The sequence below is a fragment of the Urtica dioica genome, chromosome 8 (genome assembly GCF_054948205.1).
Source record: "Urtica dioica subsp. dioica isolate 48M chromosome 8, U.dioica_male_clone48M_v1_H2, whole genome shotgun sequence".
In the NCBI taxonomy this organism is placed as follows: domain Eukaryota; kingdom Viridiplantae; phylum Streptophyta; class Magnoliopsida; order Rosales; family Urticaceae; genus Urtica; species Urtica dioica.
This window is the reverse complement of record NC_142763.1, coordinates 38,100,096-38,123,972: the sequence shown is the minus strand read 5'-3', so window position 1 is coordinate 38,123,972 and position 23,877 is coordinate 38,100,096. Positions and strand designations below refer to the sequence as shown.

At 37.9% G+C, this 23,877-nt stretch overlaps 2 protein-coding genes and 1 non-coding gene across 6 annotated transcripts; 1 reads left to right on the top strand and 2 right to left on the bottom strand.

The window, feature by feature from the left end:
- The first annotated feature begins 708 nt into the window (after positions 1–708).
- Positions 709–7,466, top strand: LOC149389667 (Glycosyl hydrolase family 10 protein). The gene is made up of 8 exons (XM_089621782.1): positions 709–840; positions 926–960; positions 1,042–1,201; positions 1,477–1,652; positions 1,737–1,838; positions 1,915–2,061; positions 5,473–6,111; positions 6,762–7,466. The coding sequence occupies exons 1-8, from the start codon at positions 765–767 to the stop codon at positions 7,095–7,097; spliced, it is 1,671 nt and encodes a 556-aa protein (XP_089477908.1). The 5' UTR covers positions 709–764; the 3' UTR covers positions 7,098–7,466.
- On the bottom strand, positions 1,302–1,374 carry TRNAE-CUC (transfer RNA glutamic acid (anticodon CUC)). Its single transcript has one exon. It is a non-coding gene; the product is annotated as a tRNA-Glu (tRNA).
- A 7,063-nt stretch (positions 7,467–14,529) lies between the features above and the next one.
- On the bottom strand, positions 14,530–17,066 carry LOC149389666 (thaumatin-like protein 1). 4 transcript variants are annotated; one of them, XM_089622951.1, is made up of 3 exons: positions 16,816–17,064; positions 16,042–16,711; positions 14,530–15,411 (listed from the first exon to the last, which is right to left on the bottom strand). In XM_089622951.1, exons 1-3 carry the CDS (start codon positions 16,877–16,879, stop codon positions 14,994–14,996), a joined length of 1,152 nt encoding a protein of 383 aa, XP_089479077.1. In that variant the 5' UTR covers positions 16,880–17,064; the 3' UTR covers positions 14,530–14,993. The 4 variants fall into 4 exon arrangements, with proteins under 4 accessions (XP_089479077.1, XP_089479078.1, XP_089479079.1 ...); XM_089622952.1 differs by having other exon boundaries at positions 14,530–15,408; XM_089622953.1 differs by lacking the exon at positions 14,530–15,411 and adding an exon at positions 15,782–15,809 and having other exon boundaries at positions 16,816–17,066.
- Positions 17,067–23,877: the final 6,811 nt, after the last annotated feature.

Below are 23,877 nucleotides of genomic sequence, written 5' to 3'. Positions count from 1 at the left end.
TCAATAACTGACTAATTTATAATTCTTATATTTTCATTTGACTATTTGGTTAGAGCGAATAATTGTTTCAAATCGCAAATAATGTAATTTTTTTCAATCAAATCACGATTTACATAGATTGGTTGAAAGAAAAAGAAAGTTCTAGTCCACCGTCAATATGCACGAATATGAGAAATGACAACAGATTCTCTTGGACACAAGTCAATGTTTTGAGTGTTGATACTGCTGTATTCTTCCCAGCTAACAGTTAGTATGTACTGTTGGCTAATATGCCTCATTTATGCTAGTCCTCTATGACTCTTTTAGATTATAATTAAAGACAAAGGTCTCTTGAGGTCTTAAGGTACAGCTGGTCACATGCGGAATTGAAAAGAGGTCTCTCTCTAAACAAAGTAAGACATGTGAACTTTGCACGGATTTTTGGCACACAGGCCTGCCCATTCTTGTGCTCTCGTGACTTGTGACTAATGTATATTGTCTTCTTTCTCCTATTATTGAGAGTTAAATGTTTGTAATAGATTAGTATTACTTGCATTTGATTATTAGCTAGTCACGTGGAGTTTGTAACTACTGTTCGTTAGAGTACTGAGTCAGTTTTGAACTAATTCTGTGTTCTTACCAATAAATACTCTCTCTCTCTCTCTCTCTCTCTCTCTCTCTCTCTCTCTCTCTCTCTCTCTCTCTCTCTCCCTCTCTATTGTTATTTGAGTATAAATTATATCTAGATAGCACAATTCATAGTAGCAATACACAAATAAAATATAATGGAACAATGTGGTATCATTATAAGCCTCCTGGCTTTGATCTCTCTAACACGCCCATACTTCGTCGCTTCGTTTGGTATATACACAATTCCTCATGTGAATATCATGTTCTTTAATATTTTCAATATTTGAATATCATTATAGACATGAAAACCATGCAGATGGGCCTTTCTATGATTTCACAGCTTACACTGAGGTAAACGGTCCATATAATTCAAACAGAAATCTGTACGTATATATATAATGTAAGCCACGATGTCTATAATATCGTGTACAGTGTAAAGCGAAGCCAGAGAGAGCACTATACAATGGAGGGATTATCAAACAGAAACAAGCGACAATTAAAATCGAAAGTGATTCTGAAAGTGGCACCGCATTTTCCTCGCCGGCGTTCCTTCTCCGAAATCTCTCCCAATCCACAATTTACTCTTTCTCCAGTTCGTCCATCTCTCTATCTATCTTTATCATTATTCGTTTGACTTAAAAGAGCGACAAATAATACTGAATTTCTTAAAAAATAAAAATAAAATTAAAATTTTCCGTTGCCGGGACTTGAACCCGGGTCTCTCGGGTGAGAGCCGAGTATCCTGACCAACTAGACTACAACGGATTTTACTTACAGCCAACCTATTTTTAGAAATAATTTCATGTTATACGCAAATAATATAGATCAATATAATTAATTATAGATTTAAACACGCTTAATAATCAGGCTGGGTGAAGATAGAAGGTGGTGTGAGTTCATGCATGATAAGGGCAAGCCTAAAGGGAGAAAATGAGACATTAGACTGCATAGGCAATGTTTTGGCCAAGCCTGATTGTTGGTCTTTCCTAAAGGGCGGTTTTACTCTCTCTACGCCTTCCAATTTGTCAATACTATACTTTGAGGTAACTGGAGGCTTTTTTTTTATATACGTACTTCTATACATAAATTGGAATTATGTTTTTGTGATTGCCTTATTGCTTTCGTAGAACTCGTGTGATGACGATGTCAAAATAGCAACCGCAAGCTCTTCACTCCAACCATTTAGTGATCAACAATGGAGGATGAATCAGGAAATTATAATTAACACTGTAAGGGCAAGTATGTATGTGTGATTTGCTTGGCAAGGATGAATTGTTAAACGACTAGAAATTAATCTTTGGGCAGAAGAGAAAGCGTGCAGTGACGGTTCATCTGTGGAACTCGGAGGGAGAGAGGTTAAGAGGGGCTAAAGTGAATGTAGAGCAGGTCTCTAAAGATTTCCCATTTGGCTCTGCAATTGCAAACACTATTCTAGGCAATGTGCCTTATCAGGTACTATAATACTATAATATTTATCTATTCCACCTATTTCGAATCATAAAAAAAAAAAAAAAAAAAAAAAAAAAAAAAAAAGAGTTAAAAAAAACACCTAATAAATTAGATCACATTACACTATACTCTCTATGTCGCTTTCATTATTTCAATTTTTTTTAAATACAGACAGAAGTTTTCCGTTAGAAAAAGGGTAAAATACTCATTGATACAAGTTAATAACATCTAAGACACAATGCAAATGTAAGTCGAAAATGATTTAACACTAAATGCAGGTGTTTGCTTATCTTGTGCATACTTTCGACACAAAGAAAGATATAGAGCACATGAATATTCGAGCACTCATTTGACTCTTTCGAAATACCTAATGGTTGACTGAGAGATCAAAGTAACCATATTTCGATAACAAGGATGACATTATTATCCGATACCCGTTTATCCGTCTATTACCCGTTTGAAATGGGTGGTAATACATGTTCAAAACGGATTAACGGGTAATACTCGTTAATATTTAAATGGGTATGAGTACGGAGACGGGAAACTTTTACCCGACCTGTTATAATTTTATTTATTTATTTTTATATAAATTAGATACATTCCAACCGTTTAAATTTATTTAAATTATTTGTGTTGTAACTATGAATTTTAATTTTCTTTAGGGTTCCCACTTTAAATTATATTTTGACTCTAAATTGTAGATTTTAATTTATATTTAGACGTTTTGAGTGGTTAATTTGGATTATTTTACTTTTTATTTCCGAACCGTGTTAACGGGTAATGGGTATTGAAATTTCACACCCATTGCCTAACCCGTTTGAGAAAACGGGTTACCTGATACGGATTAACGGATATTTTTCTAACGAGTACAGATACCGGTATAAGTGCACCCATTCATACCCATACTCATTGTTATTTCTACTAATAACAATGAGTAAGATGACGCTTCAGCCTGTATAAACAAAAATTTAACACGAAATCCACAACGGGGGATTGGGATGTGCATAATCCGTCCCCAATCCAAAAAAAGTACCAGAACAATAAGATAATAAAAAGTATTGAAAAATAAAATCAACCAAAAACTATAAAAACATAAACATAAAATAGAACCGATAATAACACTTTTATTTTTCCTTTGATCGGTGAGTGAGAGAGAGACTCGTCAACCTTAGGAGATCCACTGACCCATGAGTTTTGCCCATGACAAACGTCTGCAGCACCACCGTACGTTAGAGCACAAGTTCTGGCATTTGTGTGCCATCAACAACGGCTAGGCTCCACGTCTACAGCTCTCGTCGAAACATTGCAATCGACGACGACCACCATCACAAGACTGTCGGCGACAACTATCACCGCAAGAACGTCGACAATAACCGTCATGCCATCGTAGTCGTCGTAGCAATAATCGCTGCAGATCTACATCGTACCCTTGTAGCTGATGCCCACCACGGCTCTGTTGTCACCATCGAAAAAGTCCGCCATCGCACTTCTTCCTCCAACCGATCAAAAATCACCATGCCGATATACGGAATTCATCGGAGCTAAAGGATGGAAACGGTCAGAACCGGAGCCGGAACTGGAGCCAAGACCAGCCACATGGAAAGATGAAGACTTGGGCGGCGCTGATTTTTTTTCAAATCCTACAGAGAAGATGTAGAGGAGAGAGAAAAGTCAATGATTTTTTTATAAATCAATGCTACTTTTAGTATAAAATTATATGTGAATGTTGAGGCGCAAGATTTCAAATATCGATACTGATATTCATACCGAGGTTCTGATTTTAACGATATATCGAATATCGACGGATATATCAATAGATATTCTATAACAGTTTCAATACCGACTAGCGATAATATCTATGATATATCAACTACAGAATGATATATCGACAAAAATCCTATAAAAAATAGATATTTTTAAACAACCCAAAATATATATATGTCATCAAATCCAAATTATGAGAAAAAATTCAAATACTACAAAGTCCATGATAAGAAATAAACTTAAAGTAGATAGTACAAAACATAAAATAGTTTTCAAATGTCACAAACCAAAGAAGACTGCAAGGTTTCAAACTCCGAATCAGTTGTAGATTAAGTGTCGTGGAGGTTGAAACATATGGGGTTGCACCTGCTAACCTTGATAGTATACGGTCCACGACATGTATGATGAATAATATTCCATGTAGGCACCTGAATCCGTTCGCACTCCCTTGGATGGGCATACAATACTTTATTGCCCCTTCGTCGGTCATTTCTGTAAATAAAAAATTCACGATCACAATATTATAATCATAATTTTCAATTCGAAACATAACAATCGCAATTTATAATTCGTAATTTCTTAAAAACAATTTAACAATCCCAATTTCAATATAACAATTAATATCCACAATCATATATTCTAAATCATAATTTATTAACAATCTGAACTTGATTATCACAATTTCAATCCACAATCATAAATAATGATTATGAAATTTTTTTACTTTGCCGAAAAAACGAACAGCCGCTGGTGGTTGGTCGCCGGAAAATTAAAACCTTGACGAAACTTCACAAAAAATTGGGGATCTAAGAGATAACCAAGTCCTAATCTCAAATATGTAAAAAGTTTCAACAAAACTCAAGTTAAATCGATCTAATAAGTAAAAACAAATTCAAAAGAATCAAAACCTTAACTTTGGAGCTTACCGTTCGTTCAACGCCGAGATATCAACCAATACTGTCGATGCCGTTTAAAATATGTCCTATGACTGGCGATTTCACACGGAGAAGAAGGTTTCGCCCTGATATCGCCGAAATCGTATAAGCTTTGCTCTCTGGAAGTCGGTCTGCATGGATAAGGAATGAACGATACTCCTCCCGATTTTGACAATATTTTGCCTTAAATAACTTGCCAATTTATTGCGATAAATTGAAAAATCGACGATATATTGGGATAAAAAATGATATAATATAAAACGGTAATATTTATATACGATTTTTTACCGAGACTTTTCAAAAAACGATATATCGCCGATATATAACTATATATCGGTGACATTTTGAATCTTGGTGAGGCGGTTATTATGCCAGAAAAAACATGAAAGAAAAAAAAAATAAGACTATCGTTATAAAAATAAGGATATATAATTAATGCTATATTTGTTTTCTTTTTCATTTAAATTGTTAAAAACTTAGAAGTCTACCCTTTATCAAAGTGTGAACTATAATGCGCCTGATGTTTTACCCTAAATCATTTTGACAAGCAAATTAGTAGTCAAATTATTGATTTTGATGAAGTATTTTTGTCATCTTTTGTGAAATATTAACATATTTTTAATGACATTCAACGCCTAAATAACTTATTAGACCATATTATTTATGTAAAACTAACGAGTTATTAGACCATTTTTCTTCTGAATGGCTGTATTAGAACTGGTTTGCGAAGCGATTCAACGCGGCAGTGTTCGAGAACGAGCTAAAATGGAACGCGACCGAACCCAAGCGAGGCGAGCTCAACTACACGGCGGCGGACCAAATGCTAAGGTTCGTAAGAGCACACCAGATCACTGCCCGAGGCCACAACATCTTCTGGGAAGACCCCAAATACACTCCCTCGTGGGTCAAAGACCTAAGTGCCCCCGAGCTCCGCTCAGCCGTGGCCTCTCGCATACGAAGCCTAATGAACCGGTACAAGGACGAGTTCGTCCATTGGGACGTCAACAACGAGATGCTTCACTTCGACTTCTATGAGGGGAAGCTGGGCCCGAACGCGACCCTCGAGCTCTTCGCGACCGCCCACGAGTCGGACCCTCTCGCCACGCTCTTCATGAACGAGTTCAATGTCGTGGAGACTTGCAGCGATGAGAACTCAACGGTCGATGCATATGTGTCGAGGCTGAGAGAGCTTCAGAGAGGCGGGGTTTCCATGGATGGCATTGGGCTTGAAGGCCACTTCACCGAGCCCAACGTTGCTCTGATGAGAGCTACTTTGGACAAGTTGGCCACTTTGGGGCTTCCCATTTGGCTCACCGAAGTTGATATCAGCAATACGCTTCACAAAAACACTCAGGTCAGTACGTGCACTACTAAACATGCTAACTTCTCACTGTATTGCCATAGACTGTCCATCGATTTTAATGAAGTGGTAGCTAGGAAGATGCATTTAAATATAGATTTTAGGTAAATTTGTATCATAATAATACCATGCTTATTTAGCAGATTCACGAACACCTTACCAACTTTATATTAAGATATTTTTGCCCGTAAATTATTATTTTTTTACATTGTTTTCTTTTTTCCGGGCATCTTTAGCCCCCTGCCCCTCAAAAAGATATGTTCATCATACTCACTAAAAGATTGATGTTTCTAATTTACTTTTAATGTATATTTACTATATCACTAATTATTCAATAAAATATACTATTAATTGAGATTTTGGTTTGGAATAGATTAATAAATTAATGCACTTGTTAAGTAATTAGTTTTCTACAGGTTTGATTATGCTTGGAGGGAGTTCTTTCGATGATAGATTATGTTCAAATGTTAATTGTTAAAACCATTATGAGCTGGAGAAAATTAATGTAAAATTAATCGTTAAGGGACTTTTTTTTTAATCTATTTATAGATATGTCACCTTTAACAATAGCGCAAGGACTTTACGCATAATGAATTAGTATATTTAGAAATTCAATTCAATTTAATTAAATGAAATTCCAACAGGCGATTTACTTGGAGCAAGTTATAAGAGAAGGATTTTCACACCCATCAGTGAGTGGGATAATGCTTTGGAGCGCTTTGCACCCAAAGGGATGTTACCAAATGTGCCTGACCGACAACAATCTTCAAAACCTCCCCGCCGGAGATGTGGTCGACGATCTCCTCAGAGAATGGGAAACTAATGGCTTACAAGGTCTCACCGATGACCGTGGCTCATTCAGCTTCTTTGGCTTCTTAGGCGAGTACATCATTCGTGCGCAACATGGAAACAAAACCCTCACCACCACACTCTCGCTCTCCCAAGGCGATGAAACTAAGCATATAACCATTCATCTATAAAACACAAAACGAAAGTGAGCTTAATTTTATCTTCGCCAAAATTCCATCTAGACTATTAGTCACATTAACATGTGACTAATGCATTGTGGTAATTAACTAGCTATTCTAATCTATTTGAATATCAGCTCAAAAAGTTTATGGTGTAGTAAAATAAACACTGAGTGGAGAGGGATTGTTATTTGTTGGGATAATCAATCCTTATTTATTTTATTTTATTTTTAAACATGTGTCCGTGAATTTAGATTAATTTCAGGTAATGCTCTACTGAGAAGGACCCACATGTAAGTTGATTTTGGATAACAAATGAGTATTTTCCACTACCACAAGACATCATCTTACCTCCTCAATTAGTGCGTTTGCAAACCAAGATTGTGGAGCAAAAACTAGTAAATAGGTAGTATAAACAAATCCAGGATTTTTGCATTGACTGGATAATAACTTCGAATAAAAACTCATGTGAAACTATCATAAACTAATTGGTGGTACTCCTGGCCAGATGCATAAGTATAATAATAGATAAATATTGAGAATGTTGATTCCTTTACGGCCTTTTTTGTGTTTTTACAAAATTGTGGTACAAAACGATTGTGGTACATGTTGTTCAAGCATTGGTTTGAAAATTTTAAAAACATAATATTTCGTGCTATAAACTTTATACTCGTATGTCACTCGTATGACTTTTAGTTTTGTATTCTCTAGTGATATGATCGGATTTGGTTTCTCAAACTCGTGCGATTTGAAATATATTATTTTATAGTATAACATAATACTCGTTATAGCTTTTGGTACTCGATTAACTTTGTCAAGTCATTTACGCCGAGATTACTTTCCCCTTGACGATTATGGCGATTCCGAGTGTCACTACCTCAAAAGGATTTTAACGATGGTAAAAAAACACCATGAAATGATCATGCACGCCTGTTTTAGAAGTGCCAATATATATAGCAAAGTTAACAACACTTTTCCATAATGTTATTTTCTCACCCACTACACAGCCCATACTACCCCCCATAAACTGCATTGTCGTAATCAAGATCACCTAAGCGCAATGTACATGACATTCCATAGCGCTCTCTCAAAAGTGGCGGAAAGTAAATTACGATGCATTTTTGAAGATCTATGGAAAGGGTTTTCTGATGCTCTGCGAGAGAGTGTCGTGAAAGTGTTTTTGTGATATTTTTTATGATGCTCTTAGCGCTATGATATATTTTTACATCTAAAAAAAATCTAAAAATCCATTTTTTTCCTACAATAAAACTACACATCAAACATATCTGCAACAACACCTACTACATCAAAACGAAAAATTCAACAACTCATTCAAACAAATGTGATATCAAATACATAAATTAACAATATATAAATATTTAAAATTTAACATAAATTAACAGAAATTAACTCTGTCACGTTAGATTCAATCACAATATTTGAAACATGCAAAATATGTTGGAAAAATGTTGGTATTTAAATCAAATTATTGGCTGATTTGTGGTAACAATTTGAGTGGGGTCTACTAATCGGATTGAATAATTCCAAGTGCTACGTATTCCTCGTAATGAGGGGTATAAATTGAATATTTGTTTGCTAAAATTGAACCTAGGATCAATGAAAAATTGATGCTCAAAGAAACACATTTATGTTGTGTTGTGGAAGTGAAATTGCAAGAGTCCCACATTGGTTAGGGATGTGTGTTGTGATAGTGTCTAAATACTATCATCTATCCTTTAGTAAATAAGCAAGTGCGAGAGAGGATAGTGTGGGTGAGTTAACTTGACACCTCACGCGCGCGCCGCTGCTGAGCCCAGGCCCGGGTTCCGGGTTTCGGGAATGTCTCGGTCTCGGGCTCGGAATCGGATTGGGCTTGGGCTTGGGCCTAATCCTTATCTTTTTATTGCAATTTCATTTCCAGATTGGGCTTGGGCCTACGCTACCATGCATTCACGTAGACACTTTTCATCAGGGGAAAAACGTCTGACCTTTAAGCTCCATTATAACCTCTGACCCTTCAGAGTTGAAACCTCTCATTTATCTGAGGTAAAGAGCTATTATGGACCTTAATGGTGGACGTTTTGGGGAGCTAAAGATCAAGTCTCTGTGCCTATCAAAGCTAGAGCATTTCTCTCATTTGAACACACCTGAAGTGATATTTCCTTCTTATACCCTACTGTTCCCTCTCTCTGATTGTTCCCAGAAAATTTCATTTCTTCCTTTTGTCCGAATTTGGTGATAGTCCTGCTTCGGTTCTAGTTCGTTGTTCGACGTACACAGTGGTACCTTAGTTCGTCGAGATTGTCGTTGTATCCTGGAAAGCCTTGCTCAAGTGTTCCAATACCGGTGGGAGAGCAATAAAGCTTCAAGGAAACTGTCCAACAGTCCTCGACATTTTTCTCTCAGTTTCATCTTGTTTTCAGTGAAGGTTTATTAAGTTATTGTTGTTCATCTTCATCTGATCAGTTTGTAATTTTCTGTTAATTTATTTTCTCCTAATAATAATAATCTGTCTTTATTCCCGAAAATATTTTGTAATATCTCTAACAGTCTTGAAGCTTTATTGGTTGGACAGATTGCTTACGGGAGTTGAAAATATTTTTTTTTTTGAATTTTTACCTTGAACAATTTACTTATTTGGGTTGATTTCTTTTGTAGAAATGACAACCAACACGAATCTGAACAACAACCTTTGTGGATGAGTCGGGAACCCCGATCAACACCAACATGGATGTCTTGACAACTAACGTGCTGAACTCGAACATCGTGGTGCAACCATATGATCCAATGGCGGCTACGGTCGGGAACGGACTGCGGGTCTTTTCAATCAATGGCCAACATGGGCATGAACGGACCTGCGGATCTTACTCCCAATGGCGGTCCGGCTCGAGGGTCACCCATGATGATGCCGGCCGAGAAGCCGGGGAAGTTTTATGGGACGAACTTCAAGAGGTGGTAGCAAAAGATGATGTTCTATTTGATAACCATTGGCCTTGTATGGTTCTTAACCGACGATCTGCCTATGCTTCAGGCGGACGAAACCGATCCAGGGGGTGAATATGGAATACCTCGCTTGCAAAGATGCTAACTATTTATGTCGCAACTATGTGATGAATTGCCTTGCAGATTCTCTATACAATGTGTATAGCGCCAAATGGTCTTCCAAAGACTTGTTCGAGTCAGTGGATCAGAAGTACAAGACCGAGGACACAGGCTCAAAGAAGTATATCGTGGACCGCTTCCTCGAATACAAAATGGTGGACAACAAGACAGTTGTCAGTCAAGTTCAAGAGCTACAACTTATCTTTCACGAGATTCAAGACGAAGGAATGACCATCAGCGAGTCGTTCCAAGTCGCCTCCATCATTGAGAAGCTACCTTCGGGATGGAAGGACTTCAAGAACTACCTCAAGCACAAGCGAAAGGAGATGAGTCTTGAAGACCTAGTGGTGCACCTCCGAATCGAGGAAGACAATCGTGGCTCAGACAAGAGATTCAAGATCACTTCTGAGAGAGCCAACGTGGTCGAGCATGGTGAAAACTCAAAGGGAAAGAAGCCCGCCAACAAACTTGGATCTAAGGGGACCTCTTTCAAGAAGAAGAGCCAACACAAATTTGTTGGCAAGTGCTTCAATTGCGACAAGGAAGGTCACCGCGCCGCGGATTGTCGGAAGCCAAAAAAGAGCAAGAATGAGGCCAATGTTGTGGAAGTCGAAGGTGACGACAAGTCCTCATCGCCATGGTCTCCGAGGTGAATCTGGTGGGATGCAACCCCAAGTCTTGATGGCTAGATTCTGGTGCTACCCGCCACGTTTGCCACCAGAAGAGCGCGTTTTGCTCTATCGACGAGACTCCAACTGGGGAGAAAGTGTACATGGGAAACTCTTCCACCTCCGAAATCATGGGTGTTGGACATGTGATCCTCAAGCTGACTTCGGGAAAAGAGATGAAGCTGACCAATGTTCTCTATGTGCCCGACTTGAGGAGGAATTTGATTTCGGGTTTTTTGCTTTGTAACCATGGTTTTAAGCTTGTCTTTGAGGGACAAATGATTGTTGTTAGTAAGAACGGAATTTATGTTGACAATGGTTATGCTCAAAACAACATGTGGAAAATGAATGTAATTGCCATTCATGGCAAAGACAAAGTTGATGAGTATGCATCTACTTCCACTTATATGCGCGAGTCATCTAATTTATGGCATGTTAGACTTGGTCATGTGAATTTTGATAGTTTGCGTAAATTAATTAATTTGGATTGTATCCCCAAATTTAATATTGACTCAAAACACAAATGTGAAATATGTGTTGAAGCAAAACTAACGAGAACATCCTTTCATAGTGTTGAAAGACAAAACGAATCACTTGAACTAATCCATACCGATTTATGTGATTTAAAATTCATGCCAAAGAGAGGTGGAAAAAAAATACTTTGTGACTTTCATTGACGATAGTACAAAATATTGTTATGTATACTTGCTTAAAAGTAAAGATGAAGCAATCGAGAAGTTTGCCATGTACAAACTAGACGTTGAGAATCAACTCTATAAGAAAATAAAAGTGGTACGAAGTGACCGAGGAGGTGAATACATTGAACCATTTGGTGCCTTTTGTGCACAACATGGAATTGTTCATGAAGTAACTCCCATTATTCTCCTGAATCGAACGACATTGCCGAACAAAAGAACCGCACTCTCAAAGAGATGATGAATGCAATGTTGCTTACTTCGGGGTTACCACAAGAAATGTGGGGGGAATCCATCTTGTCGGCTAATTACCTATTGAATAAGATACCTCGTAAGAAGATGGATAAGTCTTCATCTGAATTATTTAAAGGAAGGAAACCTTCCTACAAATTCTTGCGAGTATGGGGGTGCCTAGCAAAAGTAATGGCACCCATTCCAAAGAAAATGAAGATATGACCCAAAACAGTTGATTGTATCTTCACTGGGTACACTCATCATAGTAATGCGTACAGATTCATGGTGTATGATTCTAAGAATCCCGAAATACGCAAAGATTCAATTATGGAATCTAAGAATGCTTCGTTCTTCGAACATGTGTTTCCTTATAAGTCTAAGGAAGATGAACCAAGTTCTTCGAATAAAATACTTGATGATATTGTGGAAATACCTCAAGTACGAGATGAAGAATCGGAAGAAGAGATAGAATCTGAAGAACCTAGATGAAGCAAACGAGCAAGGATAGAAAAATCTTTTGGAACTGATTTTCTAACCTACATGCTTGATGCTGAACCCTTCACTTACAATGAGGCTTTGAAATCTGTTGAGGGTCCTTTATTGAAGAAAGCCACAAGGAGTGAACCAGACTCTATCATGCTAAACCATACTTGGGAGTTGGCTGATCTTCCTCCTGGAAGTAAAACACTCGGAACGAAGTGGATCTTCACGAGGAAGATGAAAGTTGATGGCACTATTGATAAATACAAGGCTAGACTTGTAATGCAAGGTTATAGACAAAATTAATGTTTTGATTACTTTGATACGTATTCTCATGTGACGAGAATAACATCCATAAGGTTGATAATAGAGATTGCTACTCTGCGCAATCTCGAAAAATGTTGGTATTTAAACCAATAATGGTTGATTTGTGGCAACAATTTGAGTGGGGTCCACTCATCGGATTTGAATAATTCCAAGTGCTACATATATTTGTTTGCCAAAATCGGACCTAGGATGATTGAGAAATTGATGCTCAAAGAAACACATTTATGTTGTGTTGTGGAAGTGGAATTGCAAGAGTCCCACATTGGTTGGGGATGTGTGTTGTGGTAGTGTATAAATACTATAAGGATAAGCAAGTGCGAGAGAGGATAGTGTGGGTGGGTTAACTTAACCCCGCGCGCACACACACACATATACGCGCCGCCGCTTAGCCGAGCCGGGTCTGGGTTCCGGGTTCCGAGTTTCGCGTTTCGGGAATGTCTCGAGCTCGGAATCGGAATGGCTTTGGCTTGGGCCTAATCCTTATCTTTTTATTGCAATTTCATTTCCGGATTAGGCTTGGGCGGCCTACGCTACCATGCATTCACGTAGACACTTTGCATCAGGGGAAAAACGTCTGACCTTTGATCTCCATTGTAATCTCTGACCCTTCAGAGTTGAAACCTCTCATTTATCTGAGGTAAAGAGCTATTATGGACCTTAATGGTGGACGTTTTTGGGAGCTAAAGCTCAGGTCTCTGTGCCTATAAAAGGCAGAACCTTTCTCTCATTTGAACACACCTGAAGTGATATTTCCTTCTTATTCCCTACTGTTCCCTTTCTCTGATTGTTCCCAGAAAATTTCATTTCTTCCTTTTGTCCGAATTTGATGATAGTTCTGCTTCGGTTCTAGTTCGTTGTTCAACGTACTCAGTGGTACCTTAGTTCGTCGAGATTGTCGTTGTATCCTGGAAAGTCTTGCTCAAGTGTTTCAGTAGCCGTGGGAGAGCAATAAACCTTCAAGGAAACTGTCTAACATTCCTCGACATTTTTCTCTCAGTTTCATCTTGTTTTCGGTGAAGGTTTATTAAGTTATTGTTGTTCATCTTCATCTGACCAGTTTGTAATTTTCTGTTAATTTATTTTCTCATAATAATAATAATCTGTCTTTATTCACGAAAGTATTTTGTAATATCTCTAACAAAATATTGATTAAAAAACAATGTTAACGTTTCAAATGGCTTGTTATATTTCTCTATATATAAATAGTACCGATATCAAAGAAATAAATAAGTAAAGTGAATATATAGCACATACATAGCATAATAACATTGGCAACTTGGTCAACAAAGTACGTTGGTGTCCACATTCATTTTCAAAGCATCTTTCGGCAATTAAAAATTTGACATAACCTTATTTCACAGCAATAGTTGAAAACTAAAGCTAAAATCTCAACACTAGAAAAATGAAAAAGAAAACAGCCGCAAAAATCACCGAACAAACTTGACTATTTTCCTTTGAAACCATTTATTCCATCTTATTTAATTTATTGTCATAGATTTGGTTGTAATAGATTATCGGTGTCCCAGGTACCTGATTGATCTGATCAAGTCAATTTATTAAGCTTATCATTCTCCTCTTGAAGATCCAACCAACGGTGAATTATATTTTTTTTTAATGACAGATAGTGTTAGGGCTTTGTTAAAAATTAGTTTTCTATATCCAGATTCCATAGCAGACAAAAGACATAAAATAAGCTTGCATGACCCGCAAAGTGTTCCTCTCTCCCATTCATATTGAGATATATTCACACACTTTCCCTTTTTTTTTTAATACATCGCTAATAAAGTTTGGATTAATCATTTGACTTGAGAGACCATAGCACAAATGCATGGACTTCTTTGATTTTGATTATTTAAAATAAAAACAAATCTCTAATTAGATGGAAAAAAAAAATGTACAACAATCTTTGCATCCCAAAATAAATAAATAAAACTTACATATCCAATTAATTAAAATAAATAAATAAAAAACGAGCAAAGTGGATCTGGATCCCGGTTTACTTGAATTAACAAAGAAACCTCAGACCTAATCAAGGGTTTAGTTTTGTACATTAAAAGGGGAAGAAAAAGGAACAACTTAGGAACAAGCTACATAAAATGCTCAACACTTAAAATTAAAACATTAAAAAAAAAAAATTAAAACATTTTTTAAAACGTTAAAATGAGAGAATCTTGGCGTGGGTGGCTTCCAATCAGGATGAATCAGTCAGCTTTTATCTAGCAAAGCTGTAAAACCCTTTTTTTTTTAAAGGTCCCATAATTAATATCAATTCATTAACCCCACAAACTAAGGCGGAAATGAGACCGCAAACCCACCAACCCAAACACTCCCAAAAACCAAGAAAGCATATAAAAATATCACACAAAAACCTAAATACAGATACAGGGGTAACAGAGCATAGACTACAATTTTCTGAGAGAAAAGATGAGAAGCATTGAGAAAACAGAGGCGGTTAATATCGAAGTGCGTTGAGCCGAGGGAGTGAGGGTCATCGGTGAGCCTCCCATGGCCAAACCAGCCAGCCACGACCCATCTGGCATTACGGTCCCTTTGGTCTCGGTTCCGGGAATATAACCTGACCCTGACCCGGAATACGTGAACCCCGATCCTGAACCGGAATTCGTGAACCCCGGTACTGAACCGGAATTTGTGAAACCGGATTCCGAGCCGGGATTAGTAAACCCGGGTTCCGAACCGGGATTAGTAAACCCGGGTTGAGACCCATCACCCATGTCCGAATATCCCATTCCCGAGCCTGGCACTGAACCCTGTGAAGTCCCTGGTGGTGTCGGTGTCGTGGTAGTGTCTCTTTTCTGACTGCTAAAATAAGAACACAAGCAAGAAAACAAACATTAGGGGTAATATCGGTAGTTTACTCAACGTTACAAAAGAAGATGCATCAATATATTTCAACCAGATTCTTGCTCTCTCTGCATTAATATACTGGCACATTGACATAAAGAGCAACCCAACAACCCTCAATTATAGTTTCCCATTAAAGAATCATGTTCATCCCATGGTAGTTCTATTACATTAAAAGAGAATCTTTGGCAACATCTAATCGTCTATTACCTACAATTTACAAACATAACGGAAAGAGAATTGATTAAGCACTAATAGAAAAAGGAAAACGCATTTTTTTCAAATTGCCAAGTAAATTTGTTTGACTACAAGACTAATGATGTAATGAATCATGATAACTAGTAATTTAATTAATCCTATATTATATAGAAATACCATTTGACAAACAAAGAAAAGAATAAAACATCTTTGCCTCATTTAAATAAGATTCTGTAAATCTAACTCTGTAAAAAAATCATATATAATGTACATCTAACTTTAACAAAAGAGAAAACAGTCGAAATCTGAACAGAAAAAAATTGTAATAATTGAGTGAGACACAAAAGCAAGGATGAGAGAATGCGTGTGAAAGCGATTAGGGTTTGTTACCTTGGAGAAGAGGGACAAAACGTGATGGTATAATCCGCACCGATACAAGTGAAAGTGCTGCTCGCATCGTCGTAAGCGTAACTATAAGACCTCGGGCACGCCGCCTTGAACATCTCCGAGTACACCGACGGCCTGCAAGTCGCCGGCGAACCGTACGCGCCGCTACAGCAGTACTCCGCGCTTCCAAAAGCCCCGCACGCGCTCATGCACGCGCCGCCGCTGCCCGCCCTGAGCTCGGCCGGGCACCGCTCGTTTATGTCCGCCGCGCATCCCGTGGCGGCGCAGGCCCCGGCGCCGCCCTCGCCCTCGATCAGCATCTGCACATTGTAGCCGTCGACGAGGCTGACGTCGTAGAAGTCACGGCCGCCGACGGAGCCGAGGGTGAACTCCGCCAGGGTGGCCGGCGGGGCGGCGCCGGCGCCGTTGCACTCCTCGGTGCCGGAGCCGCAGTCGGCGGTGAGGCAGGAGCCGGGGAAGGTGCAGCCGGTGCGGCCCCAGAAGCGGCCGGACCAGCCGGTGGGGGCGGCGATGGCGCGGGAGGTCTCGGCGGGGAGCTCGAAGCCGGTGGTCTCCAGGCGGGGGCTGCCGGAGCCGGCTAGGATCCCCGGCCACACCGTGTACCCGCAGCGGTTCACGAATGTGAATGTGGCTGCAGAGACGTATCGCTCACCTGTGAACAAATGGGAAGAAAACAAAAACAAGTCAGAAGCTTGTGGTTCGTGAGAATGAGAATGAGTAAAAGTGACCGTCTTTTTGTTAGAGTTTTTAGGGTACCTGGGTGAGTGAAGAGGAGAGTGACGAGGAGGGCGAGGATTAGAGTGAAAGATCGACGATCCATATATGTTGGACTTGGTTGGTGGCTGCAATTGTGGGTTAAGCTGCAGAGTGAGTGAATGAGTGAGTGAGTGAGTGAATGAGAGTGGGAATGAGTGAGTGAGTCGTGGGACTGGTAGTATGTGGGTTTTTAGTTGAGATCCTAAAACTACAATAATGCTACACCAATACGGAGAACTATTACATACTTCTAGAGAGATATTTGAGGGATTGGACTTAATAATATCCTTAAAAAAAAACTAAAAGTAGAATTATTATCATAATAATTAGAAAAATAGATTTTTTGACCATGATACCCTTACTCTCAAATAAAATATAAAATATTTTGATAAATTATACAAGAATAACATAAACAAACCCATACAAATACATACAGATATTGGGAAACACAACGAAAGTGTTTTAACTTTTTAACACATATCCTGCGATACAAATACAAATACAAATCCAAATGAAATGAACTCACACAAATTGAAAGGGATTTTTATAAATAGGTATGACCACAAAATGGTTATTAACAAGCATAAACATGATAGTTATTTATGTGTGTTCTTGATTTTGTTCATAGTCTCATGAGAAATTGCCTCATTTACCACTAATTTCATAATATTTTCTTATTTTTCACCAAAAAACTAATTTTGCCTAAAATGTCACCATTTATGTCAACAATGTTAATATCTATTTTTGCCCTTCACTATTAGATGTCAACATTGTTGACATATATGATGGCGTTTTTTGCCAAATTAATCTATTGGTGGAAAGTGGGAAAATATTATAAAATTTGTGACAAATGAGGAAATTTTCTAGTCTCATTGATATTTACCTTTATAAATAGTTATATGCAGAAAGGACTACCCTTTGTGTCAAATAGTTATGAACTGGAATTGTTGATTTAAATGTTTGGCTCACTCTCTCGTACCTACTCAAATATGGGGATTTCGTGTGTTTGCAATCTCGTTATTGCTTGACTATAGATCTTGAATTCTATTTTTGGAGACTAATTTTTAAGTAACAAGAAATGGTCCTTATTTCGGTCCTCAAGTCTTTAATTTATACGCTTACAAAGAAAGAGGGGGGAACATGCTCCCTTTAATTGTAACTTTGTCCTTTAAAGCTATTCAAGCTTAAGGCTTGCTTCTTTGTTCTCTCACCCGTGCGAGTTTCCTTTTTTGCTTATTTCTGACTTGACTTACTCATAGCTCTTTGATTGAGCTTCGTTGTCTAATCATTCTCCCAATTTTTACTACTTTTGACGTTGTTTGGTGCTCCCTCTTGTCGAGTTAGACAGATAAAACAACACACTTAGTATGTCATCTTAGTATTGTAATCGTTAGTAAGTAAAGGGCTCCCTATAATTACGTGTTGTTTCTCTGTGGCATGATTTAGTTTGGCAAAACAAATTATGTCAAAGTTATTCAAGCAATCTGCAAGAAGTTGTTCAATGCCTAGGTCATTTAAAGTCACTTTCCTCCAGCGCGAACTAAACTACAAATATTTAGTTTTTAGTTTCAAAAATCATGGAGATACGATCATATTTGGTTTCCAAATCATTTTGATTCGTAGAGATTTTGTTATTCACCCTGATAAAACTAGCCTAGGATTTTTGAAATTTTGTTTAATCCGTGACAAGATGTCGTACACAATGTAAATTCAATGTATGCGATAATCTGTCATGATGCACGTATGGATAAATGAAAGACTGTGCGAAATTGTAAATAACACAAAGAATGGTAACCTATTTCGGTTCAACGACACTTACTCTGTGGAGCTCTCAGCCCAGTGGAAAGGAAATTCACCATCTCAATACGTAGTAAATAGTCCAACAGTGGACTTATATGAACGACACCGGTCTCAACGCCATTTTTCTATTACAACCCATGAATTCCAAATCAGACCCCCATTGAATTTGAGACCTCTCTCAATTCCACTATTCAAACACTCTCTCGATGTTTGGACGCCTTCAACAACAATACTCGTGAAACCTTCAATCACAAAATTCAACAACTCTCTAAGACTTAGATCTATGGAAATGTGTTTAGAGAACCACATTACACGCATCAAACAAATAGCTTGTCACATACACGTCTAAGAACCCTAAAAGTTTGATGAATGCGTCAAGACCACTAAGGGTGAAACGCATTTTTGCCACAATGGTCAAGATGTCTCTACACATCCTGGAGCATGTTATCCGAAATCTTACCAATCCAACTTGCAAGAAAAAAAGAATAACCCAATACCAAACGTAACAACAAACCCTCTCTTTGGTTATTTTTTAGACAAGCACTTCCAGAGTGTACTTATTAGATAAATCTCAGTCAAAAATAAATTGACACTCCAAAGCAGAGACTAGTAATTAACAAGTCAAAATAAATGACAAATTAACTATCTCCCTACATGATTGCCTCAAAAACATATCAAAGGCAAGGGTAGACAAACTCGAAAGGAGGCACAAATTCGATTAACAAAAGAAGTACCGAAGCAAAACATCATAATTAAGCAATCTACATAGAAAAATGAGGTAGGAGCACACATACCAGAAGAATAGAGGCTGATCAAACACACAATATCCATAACCAAGTTTTAACCAAAACAGACCATAGTGAAGAGGGAGGAGAACAAAATCAACTACCACAAGAAATCCAGAGAGTACAAACCAAGCAAATAGAACTCAAGCAGAACGAGAACCAACAGACCCATCATCAACATCATCTTCTTTTTCGTCTTCATACTCTTTTCTCTCAACATCTTCTTCTTCATTTTCTTCTCCTTCATCATCAACTTCTTCTTCTCTAGCAGAATAGGCAGGTTGGGAAGCAGAAGAACGAACAGAACGAGCCGCATAAGTCATCACCTTGATCAAACCATCATACACATCTTTCCGAAAAACCGAGGTGTCAATAATCTCTTGAAGTACTGCAGAAACCTCTTGAATTAGAGCTTCGACAGAAAAAGGGAGCTAAATCAAGATTTTCGCCAGAGGTGACAGATGTCGTATAAGATGGCATGACAAGGTCACGAGCATGTTTCCCTTAAAATAGTTTGTGACTGAAACTCAGTTCACCAGGGACCTTTTCGACAACATCATTAGCACGTAACATGTCCTACTTTTGAGAAAGAAGAATCCTAGTAATCAATGAGGGAGAGCCAATGAAGGGCTTCACAGCATATGAGTCGACATGCTTCACGATGTGATCGAATATAAACTCACCAAAATCAAAGGAGGAGCAAATATTTAGAGGACACGGGCAAGAGCAAGAGTGACCCCTGAGCCATGAGAAGAAAGAGCCCAGCTTGCAATCCCAATCATGTAAAGGACAGAGTATTTGGCACTCAAAAACGCAGAGGGAAGAAATCTCTTCTTGGACTATTCCTTGCCTTCATCCCCAGAGATCTCACACATAATTTCACGAATGGAAGGGAGTTTGTCTACATTGATGATCTTTCCACGACCAAGGAAATCATTGATCATAGTAGGAGAGAAGTCGAAGCCATGACCTTTCACATACACCATCCTGAAGTTAGGACTGTCTGGCTTGTTAAGACTAAAAGGAAGGTTCACAATAAACTCTTTCACAAGCTTGTGATAATAAGCACCAATCCCTATAACAGTCTTGAGCAATTGAGCATCACTTAGAAATTCCATGATTGCCACAATCTTCTGATCTTCCTCAAACAATTCCTTCTATGGATAGATCTTGTGATGATTCAAACTCCACTGGATAACCTTAGCTTCATTGTGGAATGACACATTATCCAAAGGAGCAAAAGGAATGTTCTTAAGGAGTTTTTTTACAGTAATGGGGCGCTTCCCAATCAAGGAGGAGCTCGTAGCACACATCTCAACGAACTTCTTCTTGTTCAGACTAACCTTTACTTTCTTTTTCCTTTTCTTCTTCCCAAACTTTTCTTTTTCACTCACTGCAGACTTCTCCTTCTTAGACAAAAGAGAATACAACACAATGTCATCCTCATAAACAACTTTCCTCTTCTGAGAGAACTTCATGAGTGGATTCACCACAGTATGTACATCCTTCTTAACCTACATGAACTACTTAAATCTCCCTGGCAGGATCATAAAGAAGTTCAGAAGATGAATGACTATCCTTCTCAACATCAGGCTGAACAAGATTCTCATTAGTTTTTTCTTCCACAGCATTGGCCAAACCAAAAATTACCCCCAATAACATCAGCATGAGGGGGATCAATGGTGTCTAAAAGAGACTCATGTTAGTGATTATTCACCTCATCATAACCATGCGGAATAAATTAATTATGCTACTTAACTAATTAATTAAGGTTATTTAACAAGATCTAGATTTATTTAATTAATATCAAAGCATGAGAGCAATTATCAAGCAACCGAATTAAATAGACGAGATATCAGAAAACTTACGAGTTTCTCATTAAGCTTCTGAAGCGGGTTCACCTTCTTCTTCTTGTCTTCATCTCCAATCTTTGAGCTCCGATCTGATCTTCATGATATCTTTGAATCTCTTAGATCTCATTGGATGACACTATAGTCTTCCGAAACGTAATCTTCGAACGAACAAGAATACAGTGTGGGCATACTCTATTTAATCCCACAAGATCTGATTATGGAGTTTCAGATATACTCTTATTTTTCTAAGAATGGAATAAAAAAATTTTGAGGGAGAGAGAGAGAAGCAAGGGATCGGCCAACCTAGTGTGAAAATTTGCTCTTGCTTGAGTGATTTTTGTTTTCTCTTACACCCTTATTTATAGTAGTGGAATGAGATATTTCTGGAACCTTCAAGAATATTTTATTCTCCTTTATTCATTCCATATTTAAATTATTTAAGCTCAGCCCTTGGATCTCATTCATGAATCCTACATTTTCTCCCATCCATCAAATCAGTATCTAGGATATATTATTTTGTGTTTAAATAAAGAATATTAATTCATGAAAGAATAAAAGCAATATCTTATCTCCTTTTAAATATACTCTCCTAGGTGTCATGAGAGAGAATAAAGGAGAATATCTTATATTCTTTTATATATTCTTCTCTCTCTTTTATTTAAACAACTAAATAGAAAATATTGGTAAATACCGATTGCAAAAAATCGCTCAACATGGCCCACGGCAAGTGAGGAAATCCGAATTTTGCATATTGTGCAAAGCCCATTATCAAAATCCAATTAATTATTTATTTACTTGGTATGAAGAACATTATAAGTTTCATCAAGAACTTTGGCAGACAGTTCATCATCATCGTAGACAAGAGCATAATTATCTTTAACTAAAGATGAAGTAGAAGTATCACTATGATCATCAGAAGTATGATTAGTGATAGAGGCGGCAAAGGCAACAAAATTTCTTATCAGATCATAATCACTCTCATCAGAGTCGTCGTCGGAGAGTGTGACATTATAGCGTCTTTCTGTTTCCTGAGGGACTTGATACACTCCTTTTAAATATGCCCAAAACCTTCACACTCATGACATTGGATGCTTTAGCTCTGTTGGCATTGTTAAAATTGAATCTGCCACCATTTTCGACCCTTTTTCTGAACATTTCCTCCCTTCTGAAATTATTGTTGAGGAAATCTTGAAGGGTATTCTTCCCAGAAATCTTATTAAATTTCTTCATGACCTTGTTATAATTCTTTGTAAGCATTGCAATAGTATCATTGATATCATCATCAGATTCAAAAAGTACATGCTCTCTCTGATCTGAGATAGAGCTTTTGAGAGCTAGACCTTTGTTTTTCTTCTCTGACTGGGGAAAAGACAATTCATGGGTCATAGTGAACCAATTATCTCATTAACCTTCATCTTAGACAGATCATGCACTTCCTCAATGGAAGTAATATTCATCTTGAACCTTGCAAAAAGAGCTCTCGGTATCTTACGAACAAGCTTCTCATCACTCATGGGAACTCCAAGGGAGAATGACTCATTTGCAATATATCGAATACGCACATTAAACTCAGCAAAAGTCTCTTCTTCAATCATGGTTAACGCTTCAAAGTTCGTGGTAAGGAGTTAAAGCTTAGAGTCGCAAACTTTGGAAGTCCCTTCATGTGCAACATCAAGAATCTATCATGTCTCTTTGGCACTTGTACAAGTATTTATGATCCTGAATACATTTTCTCAATGCCATTATAAATAGTATTAAGAGCACAAGAATTACTCAGAACAGCTTCATCTTCAGTAGGATCCCAATCTGTAACAACACATTTCTGATCTTTGCTAGTATGAGGAGACCAACTTGTTATGGCAGTGTTCCATGTCTTACTATCCACTGATATCAGGAAGACGCACATCTGAGCTTTCCAATAGCCATAATTCGTTTCGTCAAGAATAGGTGGACGATTAACATATCCTCATTCCCTGGAACTATCCAACACAAACAAATTGATTAATCACACAAGGATCACAACCTCAGATCTGGGTGCCCGCTCTGATACTAAATGAAATTATGTTTACTCAATGACAAGATTCGCACACAATATAAAGTCAATGTATGCGACAATATATCCAAATGCATGTATGGATAAATGAAAGACAGTGCAAAAATGTAAATAACAAAAATAATGGTAACTCATTTCATTGCAACGTCACCTAATCTGGGGGGGCTCTCTGCCCATAGTATAACAATGGATTTATATGAACGGCACTGGTCACAACACCATTTTTCTATTACTAACCGTGAATTCCAAATCAGGCTCCCCTGAATTTGCGACCCCTCTCAATTTCACTCCTCAAACACTATTTCCTGATTTTTTGACACCTTCATCGACAACGCTCATGAAACCTTCAATCACGAAATCACAAAATCCAACAACTCTCTAACACTCAGATCTCTAAAAATGTGATTAGAGAATCATACCACACGCATCAAATAAATAGCTTCTCAGTCTGTTAGTCGTGCACGTCTAAGAACTCTAAAATTTTGATGATTGCGTCAAGACTACTAAGAGTGAAGCGCTTGGCTTTAGACAACACGTTTGGAAGTCAATCTAGTGTCTCCTTACCTATACA

Coding starts and splice junctions, on each gene's coding strand:
- LOC149389666 (XM_089622951.1), bottom strand. CDS start 16,879: ATGGATCGTCGATCTTTCACTCTAATCCTCGCCCTCCTCGTCACTCTC. Junction 16,712..16,815: donor TCTCCTCTTCACTCACCCAG/GTACCCTAAAAA, acceptor ATTTGTTCACAG/GTGAGCGATACGTCTCTGCA. Junction 15,412..16,041: donor TTTTGTCCCTCTTCTCCAAG/GTAACAAACCCT, acceptor TTCTTATTTTAG/CAGTCAGAAAAGAGACACTA.
- LOC149389667 (XM_089621782.1), top strand. CDS start 765: ATGGAACAATGTGGTATCATTATAAGCCTCCTGGCTTTGATCTCTCTA. Junction 1,653..1,736: donor TGTCAATACTATACTTTGAG/GTAACTGGAGGC, acceptor TTGCTTTCGTAG/AACTCGTGTGATGACGATGT. Junction 1,839..1,914: donor AGGAAATTATAATTAACACT/GTAAGGGCAAGT, acceptor ATCTTTGGGCAG/AAGAGAAAGCGTGCAGTGAC.